The sequence below is a fragment of the Ziziphus jujuba genome, chromosome 9 (genome assembly GCF_031755915.1).
Source record: "Ziziphus jujuba cultivar Dongzao chromosome 9, ASM3175591v1".
Classification (NCBI taxonomy): Eukaryota; Viridiplantae; Streptophyta; class Magnoliopsida; order Rosales; family Rhamnaceae; genus Ziziphus; species Ziziphus jujuba.
Window position 1 is genome coordinate 13,599,368 of NC_083387.1, and position 19,189 is coordinate 13,618,556.

General features: G+C 31.5%; 2 protein-coding genes across 3 annotated transcripts; one reads left to right on the forward strand and one right to left on the reverse strand.

Annotated features, from left to right (window-relative positions):
* Window positions 1-7,489: 7,489 nt before the first annotated feature.
* Window positions 7,490-11,571, forward strand: LOC107426836 (ATP-dependent Clp protease proteolytic subunit-related protein 1, chloroplastic). Of its 2 annotated transcripts, XM_016037133.4 has the most exons (9): window positions 7,491-7,883; window positions 9,226-9,341; window positions 9,520-9,726; window positions 9,836-9,940; window positions 10,050-10,112; window positions 10,394-10,505; window positions 10,779-10,840; window positions 10,933-11,115; window positions 11,202-11,571. In XM_016037133.4, exons 1-9 carry the CDS (start codon window positions 7,637-7,639, stop codon window positions 11,286-11,288), a joined length of 1,182 nt encoding a protein of 393 aa, XP_015892619.3. In that variant the 5' UTR covers window positions 7,491-7,636; the 3' UTR covers window positions 11,289-11,571. The 2 variants fall into 2 exon arrangements, with proteins under 2 accessions (XP_060676351.1, XP_015892619.3); XM_060820368.1 differs by lacking the exon at window positions 10,050-10,112 and having other exon boundaries at window positions 7,490-7,883.
* A 1,185-nt stretch (window positions 11,572-12,756) lies between these two features.
* Window positions 12,757-18,829, reverse strand: LOC107426838 (biotin synthase, mitochondrial). The gene is made up of 6 exons (XM_016037135.4): window positions 18,383-18,829; window positions 17,428-17,607; window positions 16,383-16,489; window positions 14,913-15,118; window positions 13,892-14,031; window positions 12,757-13,186 (listed from the first exon to the last, which is right to left on the reverse strand). The coding sequence occupies exons 1-6, from the start codon at window positions 18,590-18,592 to the stop codon at window positions 12,878-12,880; spliced, it is 1,152 nt and encodes a 383-aa protein (XP_015892621.3). The 5' UTR covers window positions 18,593-18,829; the 3' UTR covers window positions 12,757-12,877.
* Window positions 18,830-19,189: the final 360 nt, after the last annotated feature.

The following is a 19,189-nucleotide window of genomic DNA, read 5'->3' on the forward strand; positions in this document are numbered from 1 at the left end:
CATGTAGGGGTGAGAACCAATGAGCAACAATGGAATTATACCTTTACCATAACATAATTATATAATATAAAATAGCATCAAATATTTAATTAGTGAGAGTTTAATTAAATTACCCACGTATAGAAACCCCACCTTTGGCTCTAATTCATTGCATGATCATCAGCAGCCGGTTTTGGATGAGGATAAGAGGTCAAGTCCAACTACCCCTTTTATTAGGTACACATTAATCTCTTCCTCAATTAACCATGCTTCTAGCTAACTTATTTCTTTTCATTTATCTATTTTTATTTTTTGAAGATTTCGTTGCATAATTTTTGCATGGCCATAATCTAAAATTTTGATTGCAATAATAATTGAATGAGTATTATATCTCATAATGATCATCTTCATCATACGCTTGATTTTTTTTTCTTTAATTAAAATTAATGATGATGGTTTTATTGATTGTATATTCTTAACCTATCTTTCAATTTAATGGTTCTTTTTAATGCTTAATCACCTGAAAATAAGGGAAAAGGAAAAGAAAAGCACAAAAGTGTTACGTTCCCATAACTTTCAAGTTAACTCAGACGTGTTAAAAAAGTTGGAGAGTTTGGAATACCCTTTAAAAAATGAAAACCTTTTTCTTCCAATTTCCTGTGTCTAAGCTTAATCCCCAATCTCTCTTAGTTTTTTTTTTTTTTTTTTTAATCCTTTCTATTGCGCTAAGTTTGCCACGTAGACAAAATCCAATTATACTCTAGAATATTCTAAAGAATAATGTCTTTCCGTATCCAAACACGTACTCCGCTCTACACTCCTACTCCACACGCATGCACATTTTACAAGTAGTTAAGGGTAAAATATATTCCGAATGATATACATTAGTAGCAGACATATAATTTAAATAAATTTGATTAATTTGTATTTACCCTAACATGTAAATTTAACCATTAAATAAAGTATGTGTAGACCACCCGACAAAATAGTTATTTAGCGTGGATTATAAATGGCTTGTAACATGTTATCTCGTCCATGTATGGAAAAGTTTTTGTCCAAAACAAACAAAATTTGTGTGGAAAAGATATTTTTTCTACTCTAGAACCCATTTTGGTATTTGGTAGTTAATGGTTGGTTGGCTTCCTCAAAAGACAGCTAAACTTGGTGAGGATCATCCATCATTGGCCACGTGTTTAATATTAGTCCCATGATTATCCTTATTGATTTTTCTTTTTCCTTCTAGAAAGTAGAAGTTACTTTCCTTCTGTGAAAGTTTGTAATTGCTATTTAGTTACTAAAAGGTCCTTTTCCTTTCCCGCAAGCTTCTTGATATTGAATCTTCAAACGAACTCAGAAAGATCTATAAAATAATAATAATAATAATCAATTTTTTTTTTTTATAAAAATGATAGGGGTTTGATTCGTTGCCTTTACTATCATACTTTGATTTCATAACTCGGCTCACTTCCACTCTCTTTCCTCTTACTTTGACTATTCCTTCTTTGCTCATATTCTTCTCCTTCAAATTTTATAATATTCCATTCAATACCAAGAAAATCTCAGTCTCCCTTATATTCACTAATAGTACTCTAGTTGGTCGACGTGCATATTAATCTAGAAACTCATATAATATATGGTTTTATTTATTTATATAAATATATAGTAAATTTGTAATTATTTTCTTTCAAAAGCAGCCGCGATTAAAAAAAATATTAAAAACGATGACAACTTATATCATTTTCGTTTCTCTGGAGGGTTTTAATATAGCTGTGACAGAAACTTAATGATTGAAAAACATTTCACCAATGACCATTTATAGTGAAAATTGAATACTAAAACTGAACGACATTTTCATTAAATGATTATATATTTTTATATTACGGAGTAAAACTTTGGATACTCAAAAATGATGAATTAATTGTGGAGATTAATTATAAATATTTTATTTTTATCCATGTGTTATTAACTATTAAACCAACCCAAAAAAACGTTTTAAAAATGACTTGTGGATCTAAGCTAGTAAAGCTTAGTCAGATCTTATCAAAAAAAATATATATAAAAAAGCTTTCACATTAAATAAAATATATAATCTATCAGAATGAGATTAAACAACAGATTTATCCAATTATTTAATTTTCAAATCGATGAGTAAGCAGGGGTATTAATGTCAATTCACGGTTCAGACCAGTGAGCTCAGTATTATACGAGTGGTGGTAGAGTGCTGAGGTGCGGATTCACCGACGCGCAACGAGCCGTCGATCACACGACACGCAACGCGCTTCTTTACAGCGATGGACACGTGGCGAACTGGGTCACTATTGTTGGATGCATTCACATGCTTTGGAAAACCGACAACAAAGCAATTGAAAAAACATCCACATCCACGCCGTCCATTAAATTTGGAGTTCTCTCAGTCGACGCCACGTGGAAGATGTTGACGCCTTAATCGTGCCACGTTTTGCTTCTTACCCAGTTGATCAATCCCCACTCCACTCTTTTTGAGCATTCTGATGGCTCTTTTAAGTGTTTGGGGAGATGCCTAAGATGTGCACGATTTTGTGGACAATTGCAAATTCAAATGGTTTGGTTTGGTTTTGGGTATTGTTAGGCTATCTTACAAGTTTTGGTCCGTGACTTCAAAAGCTTTGAGTTGGCGTTTATCAGTTGGATTATACTATGAATATACGTGGCCAAAAAAGGAATATATTCATATTCATGAAGTTAGTACTATTTTTGTAGGAAAAAAACAATATATATATATATATATATATATATATCCATTAGGCAATAATTTGGAGGTCGGATTTGATGTCTAAATAAAATTGAGAGATCAAATTGATAACCATTTACAAAGTTGTATGCTTTGGTCTATCAACCATTAAAACTACTTGGCATTCCTTGTTACACAAAAATGTGAAAAATGGATTTCGTGTCCTTAATTTTCCTCTTTTCTTACCCGTACAAGCCACATGAGCTCAATCTTTTCTACCTCAAAAAATCAATCAAAGTCCTGAAAAAAAAAAAAAAAAAAGAAGTTCGAGAGGGAAAAAAAGGTAGTTTCCAATGCTGTTCTAAAATCTTTGGCTTGTTGGCTTGTAGCCAATACATATTTGACACGCAGTAAGGTTCTTAACATTTGGACCAATATGATTTAGCCATTTAAGAAACGGAGACAAAAGACGTTTGTTGTCCAACCGCCCAAGTCGATGGTTGAGAGTGGTGGTCAAAGTTTGACACAGTGAATGTGAATTTACAAACACTAGATTGCATGAATTTATTAGTAGTTTTTGTGTTGGTGGCATTTGGTAGGAGAAAAGAAGGTATTAGCAAGGCTGCCTAAGTCGCATGATCAAAAAAGGTTGCTTGAGTCATTCCTTGCATAATCAACTTCCATTTTTTTGCTTGAGTCATTCCTTGCATAATCAACTTCCATTTTTTTTTTTTTAATACAAATTTTAGAATTTTAGTTACACTTTGCCTCATTTTTCCAGCCACCATGCTTATTCACCCTTTAGAAATCAAATGGAAGCTTGAAAAAGTTCACGAGAGAAACTAGCTATATTAATAAGTATCAATTTCTTGATCCTTTTGGAATAATAATACCAATAATAATCTTCTTTCCATTTTACTTTTATTTTTTGTTGGGGTGACTTTTTGTAAGTCTAAAATTCAATTTGTAAGCCAATATATGTCAAATAACTCATAAATTGCTTGGAAATATTGGGCTTGGTTGAATTAAAATTGTTACTAATGATTTTCTTGTTAAAAATGAGTTGCCAATCTATCTAAGTAAAATGGAGTACTATTATTTGGATTTAGTAGTGATTATTATTAATGGAAACTATGATGATATGGCCATTATCAATATATTGTATTTAAATCATTTTTAACTTTTTGAAATTAAAAATCTACACAAAAATAAATAAATAAATAAATAATAGGATAAACCATTTAATAATTTAAAAATCGACCTAGATCATAATAGTAATGATTATCACTTGTAACCAATTATGACAAAGAGCATTTCTTTTTATAAATTTTACACTTGAAGCCCAAAAACTATATTTATTTATCTCATAATACGAGTATAGTATATTGCATTTACTATACAAAGTCATAATATATAATTTGAATGAGAAATTCATTTTGTAATATAAAAATAACTTTTAAACAATTCTATAAATATTAAATTATCAAAATATCTATAAAACAACAAATTTATCTAAAAATCCTTTATTTGCATAATCATCTTCTTTTTTGAATTAGGATTCAGGTTTTACCTATGAAATTTTTTCTTTTAATTCCTCTTCTCCTTCATAAATGCTCACAACGTAACTAAGCATTCCTTTATAACATTTTATTTTTTCTTTCAAAAAAAATATAATATCGATTTGGACAACCAACATTCTCTAATCTATATATGTATACAAGAGAAGGATGTCGGCATTTAGAAAACAATTCTATATTTTTTTTTTCCGAACGAAAATCAAATCGAAAAATGGAGTTTAAACTATCGGTGATCTTCTAGCATCCCATTGCTGCCTATGGCTTTTGACAGGAGGAAAGTAAGTATATATATATTTTTTTTTTCAAATTCAAATTTAAAAAGAAAAATTTAAAAGATAATTTTAAATAATTTTAAATTTTTAAAATATAAAAACTGTGTAGACTTTTTTTTTTTTTTTTAAATAGAAATTCTCAATTTAAATTTCGAACCGGAATAAATTTTTTTGAGACCCCTATCGATGATTCAAGACCATTTGACCGTCAACCCGAATTTGGGCCTGGAGATCCATTCAAGTAGGCTACAATTGGACTGAGCTAGGGCCTTGCATCTCGTAACGAGAAACCCATCATTATTATTATGATTTTACATTTCTAGAAGTAGTGAAACAAATTTATTTTTTTATTTTTTTATTTTTTTATTTGTTTGGACTTACAAGTTGAAGTATATTTTTTATTCAAAAAAAATATTTGGGTAATTTTTTGAAAATAAGTTAGTCAATTTTTTTTTTTTAGAACAAAATTACTCTCTTATTTGTTTTACGGGTTTGCATATAAATATTTTATAATTTTTATTTTCCTAGTCTCATTTTTGTTAAACTTTTTTTTTTTTTTCTTTTTAAGCAAAACAACAAAGCCTGCATTTAAATTTTTTTTTTCGTTTTGTTAATTTCATTTTTTTATTTGTATTTCATAGCCATGTACATTTTAAAGATGGTAACAATTTTAACCAATTCAATGAAACCGACTGATTTTTGGATTGGATTTAAAATTTTACAAAACAATTAGATTAATTCATTTATTAGTTTTAAGTTATAAAACAACGGATTCAATAATATATCGATTGTTAATTAATTATTATAGTTTAAAATTTGTTATATGGTATATTTTTCTTCATTAAATATTGTTTAGTTAAATTTGACTTCAAATCTTATAAAATATGCTAAAAATTAATTTTATTAGATTTAATATTAATATATTTTAATTTTTAATAGGTTTGGATTAGATGAAAACCAATATAAAGGAAACGGGTTAAAACAACCAATTCAAATCAAAGATCTCAATTGGATTGGATTGAGAAATAAAAATACCAACTCTAATGAGATTGGATTATTATTACTAAAATAATATTGGATTGGATTGAATGTAATCCATTACTCATCATGGTACTAGCAGATCAATCGTACACATATACTTAGAAACTAAATTTTTCTACAGGCTTACTAGTATAAGGAGCAAAAATATATATAATAAACATCACACTAAAATAATTCATATACGTACATATACTGCTCACAAGGCAATACTCAATATATACTATATATAATATGAAAATTATTGCAGATTACAAAATTGTCACTGAGCTATAACAGTTCCAACTACTACACACCCATCCAGAAACATATGCTCTGTAAACAAATCTATAGATTAGCCTTTATTAGTGGGTTTATCACCATATTGGAATAAGGATGCACACAACAAATGAAACCTTAACCAAAATGATACAACTATAGAATTACTACAATAATATTATGGGCCATATCACAAAATTGCATCCAAAAGCATTTATCATAGTCTCAAAACACGTCATATACCATGCCTCTACAATCAATGAAGTCATAGGTATTTATCCAAAACTAATTCATAAAATAGCTTTTACTGCCATGATTACATTTTTGATACTAGACTTTTAAAAAACATATATTTATATATGTACATATAGCCATTATAATCAGCTTACAAAACCCTATTGCATCAAAATAGTGGTACATTGATCTTAAATCCAAAAGTAGTTATTTCATAGTACACATAACTGGAACTACTCAAGCATTTATTAGAACACACCCACAACATAAATGAACAACTAAATGTAAAAGACTACTAGATTATTCTTATTTGTCCTTTTTATCACTCTCTCACTCTTAGAGCACCGATCCCTAGAGAGCTTATCACTAATATTTGCTGTCATTACAGAAACCTTCTTAAATTAACCTTTTAATTGGTCACCGTAACAAAAGACTTAAGCTCATTCAACTTGATGTTATCCTTCTCATTAAAAAGAATAATAGTTATCTTCTTTAAACTATATCCAAACTTTTTAATGTAACGACGCTTGATTCATATAAATATCTCAATCAAAAGTCGCTATCAAATTTTTACCAACTAATTCCTTTTTATTTTTATTTTTTGGTATTTTAACCTATATGTAAATATATTTAAAATCAATGTGCTCTTTTAGAACTTATTTTTCTATGTTAGACGAGAAACATTAGGAAATTTTTTTTTTCATTATATGCTTAAAACAAAACGTCAACAAATACACTACTCTCCAACTTTTATTTTTATTTTTTTAAATGAAGACAATATGCACATTTTACAAACTTTAATTTCTCATGAAAATATGTGAGAAATTTTGTTTCTCTTCTTTTCTAATCCTATGTGAAATTTTTGTGTTTGAACATAAAGTTGGTTATTTTTATATTTGAGGTGGAAGGATGTTGAATTTAAAATCAGAAGAAATGAGAGCAGCCATTAGGTTGTTCCTAAGCCACTAGATTGTTTCTTAGGGAAAAGATTTATAGAGTTCTAAAACTCATTATTTTGTACATCATGAAAATGTTAAAAATTATATCTAAATAAGTTTATAGTTGTTACTCAACAAAAATATATAAATTCTTAATAGAAATAAAGAAAAAGATAAATTTAAAACTCAAAACTAAAAATGATTTACTTCGCAGAAAATTTATATTTGTATTTTATGATTTAAAAATGTTAAAATCTTTAATAAAGATTATTATTATTATTATTATTATTATCGTAAATGAATAATTGTTTATGGCTCATAATGGGTGTACTAAATATTTATTTTCATAGATTTTTAATTTTATTTTATGGGTAATTTTTAGTATTAAATATGAGGCTTTACAAAATCAGGTTTTTTGGCACAAAATTTTAATCAAACAGTTCTATAAATGATAAAAATTCAATATTAAAAATAAACTCCTAAAAAAAAAAAAAATTGGCATTTTGGGTGACCTTTTAACCTCATTCGTTCTTTTTCACAAAATTCAGAATGAAAAATCCAGAGTTCTGAGGAACAGCAAACAAACCAAATACCTGTCTTTGAATTTCTCTCTCTATTTTTCCTCCTTCCATGGCCACTTCTCTAATATCCTCTCTCCCCACTATATCTCCTTCAGCATCCCAGCTGGGTCCTTCGATTGGGCTTCCAAGGTCATCCTTCCTCCATGGCACCAAGCTCTTGTCTGCGCCATCTTCATCTTCTTCTTCTTTGGCTCAGTCCAGTTGGGGCACAGCTCGAAGACGCTTCAGGTTACCTTATGCGAAATCCTTGGACCATATACCTAAGCAGTTCAGGCAAGAGAATCTGAAAGATGGATGTGAGTCTTCTTCATCTTCTTCCATATATATATATATATATATATAATTTTTTTTTTTAACTGATTTTTGAAAGATATCCATCTTTGCAAATTTGAATTAAAGATGGTGTTTTTGTTGGATTTTTTATTTGGGTATTGATTTAATTTAGTGTTGTGGCGATATATTATGTGGGTTTTAATTCGATAGAGTTCTTTTGGGCTGCGTTTGGTTGCCGAGAAAAGGCAGTGAAAGAGAGGCACTTGAAATTTGGATAATTGGATATTGCTGGAATAGAGAGGGGAAAAATTTTATATTTATTTTAGTAATTATTTGGCTTGATTAAGCTGAATACTTAATCTTTCTTTGCCTATTGAGAACCAGAAGGGAGGACCCATGCTTTTTTATGATTTTTGTTCTCTCTATCTTTTCCTCAATCTCCTCATTTTTATATCCGTGATCATCATTTTGAGGTTTTCCATTTGTTTCAGATAGCAAGCGCCTCAGTTACTTGTAAAACTTATGTTCACCTTTTAGTGTTTTTGCAAAGAGTAAAGAAGTTACTCTTTCTGTGAGGGAGTTTGGACTTGAGTCTAGTGATGAAAATTAAGTAGGGAGTTTGAGTCTATGGTTGCTCATACATTTGACAATGGAATCGTTGATGAAAATTCTTCTTTTACCAAGGCAAGAGAAATTCATCTTTTACCAATGCATGAGCATGGGCATGAGCATTGGTAAAACAGTTAATTATGATTCACAAATATATTCTGACACGTTTTGTCTATAATCAGATACTAATAACGTTGCAAAATATAGCAACACCTTCATGTATGTACTGCATCTTAGAAGTAACATCTGTACTTAACTGAGTATTTACATAGAATGGGATGTGGCCCACCTCAAAGATGTTTATTTGAGGTCCTGAGCATAGGCCCATTATCTATTATTTAAATTCCCTTAGGTCTTAAATTTGATCCCCTTTTTTTGGCTCTCGTTGTCAGCACTGTAGTAACCTGCTAACTTGGTTGTAAAATATTTCAGAATGTATAACCGAACATTTTTTTTTATTGGCTTATCTGTGCATATATGTGATGCCTTCATTTGAACCCTTTTGTAATGGGTATGTGTCAAGAAAAAAAGGTTGTGTTATTATTACTATTATTATCAATAGTATTATTATTATTATCATTATCATTATTCTTTTTCTTCTTTTCATTGAAAATGGTATTCGACGATAGAACTTCAGAATGCTGATTGGCTGTAATCTTAAAATGAATTTCCTAAATATTGGAATCTCATTTTCATTCAGAAGCATAATAAGTTTAAATTCGTAATTTACCTTTATCTCCATATTCTCTTTTGTAGTGATGGATAATTACAAGAATGTTCCTGAGTCTTTGTATGGCCTTAGTCCTTCACAGATGGACATGTTCATGACAGAAGATAATCCCATCCGGCGTCAGTCAGAAAAAATTACAGAGGTTCACTTGCTTGTTATTCTGTGGTTGTTTCCTAGTAGCTTGATGATGTTAAGATATATAAAACCATTACATTTCCCAAAGCGCTTTTTATGCTTGTTCAAAGTTTATTTCTGTAAGAACCTTAATATATTGCAGCAAATCAGTTTGGTGAGTATTATTTTCTTACCACCATTGACAGGATAACATCTCATCCTCTTACAACTATTTGAATCATGGAGGGATGTATACTCTATCAGGCGTGAATGAAAATGGCCCTTCAAAATATAGTATGAGTGTAAGCATGTATCGTGGAGGAGGAGCGAGAGGATATGGAAGACCCCGCACTGCTCCCCCTGATCTGCCTTCCTTACTCTTAGATGCTCGAATATGCTATTTAGGCATGCCAGTAAGACACCATATTATGTTTCTGTATCATTCTAACAATCTAAAATGTTCTCATGTCTCTTTCAGATTTCTACTGTCTTGACATTGTCCTATCTGATTGATTGCTCCAGATTGTACCTGCAGTGACTGAGCTTCTTGTTGCTCAGTTTATGTGGTTGGATTATGATAATCCTTCTAAGCCTATCTACTTATACATAAATTCATCTGGGACACAGGTTGGACTTCAAAGTTGATATTATATATGTCAATTTTCATTCTGTGAAAAAATGCTACATGTTATTCATCGCCCATTTGTATTAATTTTATTTCTTTCATGCAATTTAGAATGATAAGATGGAGACTGTTGGATCTGAAACTGAAGCTTATGCTATAGCTGACATGATATCCGTAAGTATTTTCAGCTAGTGAACACGGAATTTTTGCATCTCTGGGTAAAATTACAGCATGAAACAAATTAATTGGTTACCCTCTTTTTATATTTTATATGTGCATATTATCTGATGACGCCTGTAAGTTATTATATAATGGTCAGTGCCAATTTCAAATTATAGTCTGTATTAGATCATTAAGGAAAAGACCAACTTAATTAAACCATTTTTATTGTCTTTTGGTTAGTAAGCCAGTCAGTTGACCTATTCTTCATTCTATCTGTGCATGTCTGCATAAAGTACGTCAAATCAGATGTGTATACAGTGAATTGCGGGATGGCATATGGTCAAGCAGCAATGCTTTTAGCACTTGGAGCAAAGGGTTTTCGTGCTGTACAGCCCAATTCCTCCAGTATGGTTCTAACTTATTTTTTTCACAGTTTAACATACTTTTGCAGATCATGTTCATTTGGAAGTAAGATGGAATATGCTGTTTTTGCATCTGCATCCTTTTGCTGCATTTTCGTTAGATCTCATAGTTGAAAGTTAAGATGCAGCTTACCATTTTGCTACATTTCATCCATGTGCGAAGATGCTTTTGTTTATCTAGCTTGCTTGTTGACAATGACTAAATATGTAAGCATCTCCATCTACTTTCTGATACTTCTCTTTTACTGAATTGCAGCAAAATTATATCTGCCAAAGGTGAGCAGATCGAGTGGAGCTGCTATAGATATGTGGATTAAGGTACTTTTTCCCAATTCCTGTTTCTGTCTCTGTCTCTCTCACTCGCACTGTCTCTAAGCTTCTGAAGAATGTGAACAAATTTCTTCTGTCAGGCCAAAGAACTGGATGCAAACACCGAGTATTACATTGAGCTATTGGCAGAAGGCACTGGTAAACCCAAGGAAGAAATTGCTAAAGATATCCAGCGATCTAAATATTTCCAAGCACAAGACGCCATAGACTATGGTCTTGCAGACAAAATAATTGACTCACGTGATTCTGCATTTGAAAAACGGGTAATCCTCGCTCTACAGTCTTCTCTGGTTTGTTTTTGTTGCATTTCATGCCTCCATATGAATTCTAATGATTTTATCTCTATCAGAATTATGATGAGATGCTTGCTCAATCAAGAGCCATGAGGAGAGCAGCAGGAGGCAATCCACAAGCGGCTCCTTCTGGACTAAGGTGATAACCGAGGCTGTTATAGAAGATATAGGAAAGGAACTCAACATCTATTTTCGTCCATAACTAGTGCCTAGTAACTGGTCGTACTCAAGGCTTGGATTGAACTTCAGTTTGTAATGCAGATATGATAAAGTCTCATTTCATGATCATTTTAGCACTTCTTGACCACACTGATTTTGGGACTATCAATGCTGTAAATTTGGTTAGTTTTGGACAAAATGTTGCTAATACCATACTCACAACCAAAGGAGATTTACATAGTAATTGTCTTTTTGTTTTACTAGTTATATCTTGTTTCTGTGTTGTGCAAGACGTTCCTAGTCATTTTGTTTCCATGTTGCAAGCTATGCTAATCAACTGCATTATTGGCTATTTGGCTTGGCATTCAAACATCATAAGACTGTTTTTAAGGTTTCTTTGGTGAAATTTTTTGATACCCTCTATGGTTTGTAGGATTAGTATCTCTCCACTTGGGTGTTTTATTTATTTATTTATATATTTATCGGGATTTTATTGAGTAATATTACCAAAATTAATGGTTAAAATTTTATTTTTAATTGGTTCCAATGGTAGTCCGCATTTTATTATTTAATTAAAAAAAAAAAAAAAAAAAAAAAGGAAGAAGAGAATTCTGTCATGGAATCTGAAAACCCTGATATTGCACATACCTCCCCTGACATTTTAAGTTTGTTGCAAATGGAAAAGGTATCATTGTTTCTTAGACGGAAATCTACAGATCAACCTGATCGAAATGATGTTGATAGTATTGCTTTTGGCTTTAAATCTTATATACTAAAGCTAGATAGGCTATATAAAATATAGAATATAGCACCGAGTACCACCTGTTCGAGTGTTGAATGTTGGGATATTTTCATCATGAAAAAATAACCTGTGTTTACTAGTAGATACTACGGTTTAATTGGATTTTGATCTGTTGGGAATCGCAACGAGTATTATAAGGATTATTGTTTACCCAACTACGTTTTTACGGTGTATACCTAACTACGTTTTCAGAATGTATGCCTACTTGAAGAATCACCCATAAGTGTAGCTCTTAAATTTTGTAATACATACATACATATATATATATATATATATATAATTCGTAAATCTAAAATTTTGCAAAAATTCGTTTAGCTATCCATACAAGTGAAACATAATTGATTGATGCTTCCATTAGCTATACTATGACGTTTATTTGGTGGAACACTTTTTGAGTCTAATTTATAAGAACACAATTCAAATAAAGAACATTTTATTAGGTTAAAGACTAAAAAATGCATGGTGAAAGAATTTTAACAATTCTTATTAACCCTCTTTTGGAACAATTTTGGATACTTTATTTTATAAACTTGTTGGTTTACATTGTGGGTTAGCCATTCTAAAAACCATCTTCTCTATTTCTTTCCTTTTTTTTCTTTGGATATTTTATGAGTTAAATTAATTTGAGATTTTTTGCGGCACAAAAATGGTAGCTACAAGGTCCATGCTTAATGTCTTAGTACAAAGGACGATTAATTGAATAGTACAAATAACAGAGAAATGAATCAGCTAAGAAAGCTAAAAGCTTGATCTTCCTTCGTTACAGAAAATTCAACCTGAACCAGAAATAGCTTCCTGACAAGCCTCTGAATCATCAATGCTGGCCAAACCATCCTCGAAACTAGGAGCTTTTGCAATCAGACCAAGAACCTTGAACATGTGTTGATCAGCATCAAAGTCATTGTTAGGCGTGGTCAACAGCTTCTCACCAGTGAATATTGAATTTGCCCCAGCAAGAAAGCACAGTGCTTGCTCAGGCATGGAGAACCGAACTCTTCCCGCTGATAACCTTACCATTGCTTTTGGCATGACTATGCGTGCTGTAGCAATCATCCGAATCATCTCCCATATTTCAACTGGCTGCAGAGAGATGAAATAAACTCTGTTAAACCAGTAAAAAGCTTGAAAATGATCGCTAACCATTTCTGAATATTACTACCAAGACTCCTGAAGTTCAGACCAAGGTGAAATTCGATGGACCTAGACATGTCATAATAGGCGCGATTGCTAGAGATAATGATGGTCAAGTAGGAAATGAAAGGAGTTCATATATTAGAATCAAGGAGTGTTCCACAACTTAAAAGAAAATCAAATTCATGTCAACAATCATTTTGGCCTTGAGGTGCATACTAATTCAGTTAGGTCTCTTTTCCATCATGATCATCTCAAAGTAACTTGGCCTCATCATATTTCTTTTCCATTGCTAATTCTCCAATTTTGGTCTTCCATGTACACTCACTGGATGGAAAGAATCATAAAAATGAAAAATTGTATATGAAAAAATCTCAACTAAAACGAGATCACCAGCTAGGATATTACAAGTATACTAACATTAGATTTAGTAATCTCATATTATTGCATGCACAAAGATAGAATCAAGTAACAATTATTGTTTTTCAACTAAAAAAAAAAAAGGGGAGTAAAAACTATTAAGAAGAGACTGAATTAAATACATAAAAACTTTAATGACAAATATGCTATCGACATATTGCATGCATGCACAAGATAGCTCGAGAAACAAACAGTATCTTCACATGTTTTACCATCATGCAGTATTACAGTTACCTTATGATCTTGGAGAGGTGTGCCTTTCACTGCAACCAGTGCATTGATGGGAACGCTCTCTGGGTGAGTGGGGAGTGTTGCCAATGTATGCAATAAGCCAACCCGGTCCTCCTCTGCTTCTCCAAGCCCTATTATTCCTCCTATCAACCAAAACAAAAATATATACAAAAGTTGTCAGTTAAATATAACCATATTGCTTTTCCTTCCTAAATTTAGGAATGAGTTTATAGTTGGAAATGAAACTAGTAAATGTTAAATATTTGAAAGGCACCCTGTCATTTGAGAATAATATATAGTCATTATAATGCCGGTAAATTTTTCTAATTGACAACTGTAGACAGATTGTTTGGTTCAAGTTTCAAGTTGCCACACCGAGGACTATGGTCTTGCTTCATATTTCTTAATTCAGTTCTAAATATGCGAATTTAAAGAAATTGTAGGATTTTTAAGATAATGAGTCAAGATGTAAGGATTTCATGGGATTATGACAGATTTCAGGCTTCTTTATTTGAGGACTTAATCAGTTTAGTATATTTTTAATATTTTAATACTAAAACTAAGATTTGGCTCATCTGATGTTGCATCTAGAAGCATGAAAAAGGTTATTACAATAATTTTAACAATTACTGGTGTTTGGTAAAACTGATTATGAGAATGTTATTTAATGATCACACTAATTTTTTTCATAAGTAATGACTTATTTCTAGAAATGTACTTCCCTCATAATCAACGCCTTTTTTTAATGGGTTCAAATACCCATCATACTAAGGAATCACAAATACAATGAAGAAGAGATTATTGACTTGGGAAAATAATTAACAACAGAAACAAGACATTAGCCAATGAATTTCCCCACATGTAAGGAAAAGCATCAACGCAACTTTGATAAATTTTTCTTGGTCGATTGCTAACAAGGGTAAACTCATATGTACATGTCCGTATTGTAACATCTGAAACCTGGAGGGCATAAATGAGATCAGATTAGTTGTTTTCACTATAAACAAAAGTAGAAGCAGCTTACCACAACAGACATTAATCCCAGCATCCCGGACAAACTGGAGGGTTTCCAGGCGTTCATCATAACTCCTCGTTGTAATGACGTTTGGGTAATATTCCCTCGAGGTGTCAAGATTGTGGTTATATGCTGTGAGGCCTGCCTTCTTTAGTTCTATAGCTTGCTGTTTCTCTAGCATGCCCAAAGTGCAGCATACCTCCATCCCCATATCCCTGCAACATGAAACATATTGCTAGCATAAACATTTTACCAAGAAGAAAAATAGCATGTACAAGATGAATAATAGAGTCCGAAGATGTGAATAAAAAGAGAAGGGCCATCAAATAGTGGGATCAAATATTACTTGCAATATAATTCCAATTCAAATCAAATGGAAATTTTCCTTATGACTTAAGTTCTTCAGACCTCATTCAAAAAGGGACACAAGGCAGAATTTATCATTTCATACAGATACATTTATTCTTTTAACTATAGATGGGTAAATATGTAGAAGAAAAGTAATAAGTGCCATTTAAAATACTTGGTTATAGAGTTGACATATTTAGAAAATTTCTATTGCAGTTTCATTTTCCAGGTAAGTTTTGAAGCATCAATTGATATGACCTTTCACTAGACTGTCCCTTAAGGACCATAATGACACAATAGTTAAGACCAGAGTCATCACCTATGCAGAAAATGCTAAGATTACTCCAAGAATCTATTGTTAAATGACCATAGAGAGCTGCTTTTTAATGTCTTTTTGAAAGTTCGTTTGGTAAGGATGTTAGTCGTTTACAAAATTTATGACAAAATTCCTCTTCACTAGCTGCTATAGACAACTACTGCATCCTGTCCTTTTTTCTCAACCACAATTTGAATCCTCTCTACCCAAATTTTCTATCATTTGCACGATTGCAATTCATATCAGAATGGATCTAGGTTCTCCACATCCATTTTCCTTCCTAACACCATTGGCTACACCAATCTTCTTCTATTATCTATACAATTTTTTCAATGACCACAAAATGACACACTACAAAAGTTTCCTTCTCACTCAATCTCATTTACTAAAAATGGTATAGCAATGTTGCCTTTCAGTCTCCATATTCCCATTAACTAACTGTATGGTCTTCAGCAAAAGAAGAAGTGGGAATACCTAAATTACCCAGTAATATATTATTAACAGGTTTTGAACTTTTGACAAATGAAACAGGACCAAGCACAATCTTTCCGAAATGACCAATGGCATCACCCTCAACCACTGAAGAATTACCATTTGCCCCATTGTCATGAAGTATCATCACAATAAGTACCATTTTTGGATGGATAAATATTCATAATAAACAGATCTTAATTTATAAGCAAACTAAATAAACTAAAGAGACAATAGTGATCCAAGGTGGTGTTATTTTATTGTATGAATGTAATCTTCTATATTGAATATTATGGATCTTCCTCCCAAGTGATCAGTGTGTCCAACAGTTAACATTTCCTTACCTAATTTCTTTTACATATTCAAGTATCTGATTGAAGTTGGTTTTTCTTCCTACTGTATCTCTCCATGCTGCACCCATGCAAAAACGTGTACTACCAGCATCCTTTGCCTGCCAAAGAATGCAATCATGTCAAATAAGGCAAGAAATGGAAAAGGAAAGACAAGTGAAATCAAGAGGGAATTTTGTACAAAACTCTAATAAAATAATAATAATGCAAGAAGCTAATTTTATAAAATCATTAGCACCTATCAATTAAAGTTCCCAAATTTAAACAAGTAAAAACATGTTCCTAATTGGTATGACTAATATCATATATATCCACATTTCAAGGTGTATTGCTACAATGTTTATGCTAATAACTAGTCATGTGAGAGAAAATGATACAATCTTTGTGCTAATAATAGTCATTCTAGAGAAAACATCTATTAGAAATTGGATATTCAACATCTGTCCACTTGTCTTGCAGCACAATCTAGTCTCAAGAAGAACATTCTTTGTTTAATTCAAAACAAACAATCAAAATGTAGGTTTCTAAAACTTGGGGATATAATTGCAATAAGGACATACCATGTAAAAATAATCTAGGCAACATAGTACATACTTTCTACTACCTAGGCTCTAATTGGTGCAGACTAACAAAATTGGGTCTTACAAGACCTATAATCAGACTAATATCTTCTTCTGAAGTTTACAGACTTAGGTTTAATCTTCTTCCAATTACAACACATCATTTACTAAAACTTATAAAACCATCAAATTGCAACTATGGAATCTTCATATGCATATCTCATTGATTATTACATATTTTAGTTAGTCCTACTAAAGATGCATAAATATGACTCAAGAAAAACATATTTTCATGTCATATAAATTTTTTATAGTTGATTTGTAGGTAGAATATAACTATCAGGCATATGCAGAATTCCAACATAAGCAGTTAGAACACCAAATCCACCAGAGCGTGGTATAGGAAATGCCTTTAATAATAAACTACAAAGCAATGAATATTTCAATCTTCAAATGCAAAAAGTACCAAAGAAACTGACCCTTTTAGCTGCCTGCAACACTGCATCCTTGGTCATAAGCCTTTGGGCTTTTAATCCGGTGTTATACCTGGAGGATTGAGGACAATATGAGCAATCCTCACTACACCCACCTGTCTTGATAGAGAGGAGAGTACACTGCTGCACTTCCCTGAAGTTGTGAGCATGTCTGTGAACTTGAGCCTAAAAAACATAAGAAAATGGTTTTCATACTTAAATGCCACTATTTTCTATCAAAAAAATAAACAATAAATACAAATCCATAATGCCATTGATCTAATTGTTCTAACAAAGAAACTATGGAAAGAAGTACAAAGTGAGCTGCAATATACTTGTAATGTAGTAGATATACTGATCTTTCACACCACAACAACTAGTATTTCCAGAGTGAGAAGAATTTGTTAGAACTTTAGGAAAGAAAAATGTTAGTTCAAAATCATAATATAGGCAGCAGTTCAATACAGAAAGTGAAAAGGTTCAAAATGTTGTGAGTGACTGCATGGTAGATGCTAATAGAAACCAAGGCCAAACCTAATCTTAAGTGTTGAATCTAATAGGAAAAAAGGAAGTTTAAAGTAAAATGAATCGCTCACTAAACACATGGAAAGTTAATATATTCATTTTCAAATTATACATTTTTCTTCTCTATACAGTTCTCATAGCCAAACAATTTTCCTAGTTCATTGTGGAAATGGACGCAATACTAAGTCGAAGCATCTAAATTCACTCCACAAAGAGTACTATCCAAACCCATTTCACTTCCAACAAAATCACATCTTGCTCTTTAACAATCTAATCAATTAGGCCTCGTTTTACTCAGAAATAAAATTCCCATTTCTCCAAACCAAGCAGAGCATTTCAAAAAATAAATTAATAAATAAATAAATAAACGAACAAAAAAAGAAAAAAAGAAAAAAGAAAGAATGAGAAGAAAGTTGGTAATGGCGATTATACTGACTCCGTGGAAAAGGAGATCGAGAACAGGGGAGACATAGACAGACTTGATCTCGTCGCGAGTCCAATCGTTTCTGGAACCTTCTCGAATGGTTCGCTCAGCATGAATTGCAGCAGCAGAACAAGAAGAAGAAGAAAACGAAGAAGAAGTTGAATGTAATCGGAGAACCGTAAATCGTAGTAGTGGCCGCCGAAATGACCCAATCGAGAACATTGCTGCTCTTATTCCGCTTTTTATATTTTCCTTTTTTTCTTTCCTTTTTTGAGTTTCTAGAGAAACAAGCAAAAGGGTGAGATCTTCATTTATTTATTTATTTTTTTTTTGAGACAGCCAAAGAATGTTTGAAAATAATTTTCCGAGAAAATGAAAGGGAAAACGTGAAAGAAAAATTAGGTGAACGGTGGCGGACAGAACGAGAAAATTAAAGGTTGAAGGGTAGTTACACACACACACACACACACACTTAGGTGAACGAATTGACTGAGAAAATCTTTTTTTTGTTTTTTTTGTTTTTTTTTTTTTTTGGAAAATAAGATTGACTGAGAAATTTATTTATTTCTACACAAACACCGTAAAACTTTTTAACAAATTCTCTCTCTCTCTCTCTAATTCTTTTTTTTTTTTTTAATATTTATGGCATTTACTTGATTTTTAATTCAAAGGTTGGGTTGTATTTGTTGATTTCAATAAGTCCTTAAACAATGCAATAATGCTTTATTAATTTTATTTTTTAATTTAATTATTTATTAAAGGGGTTATTTTTTATATTTAAATTAGAAAGAAAATATAAATTAATAATATTTTAATACC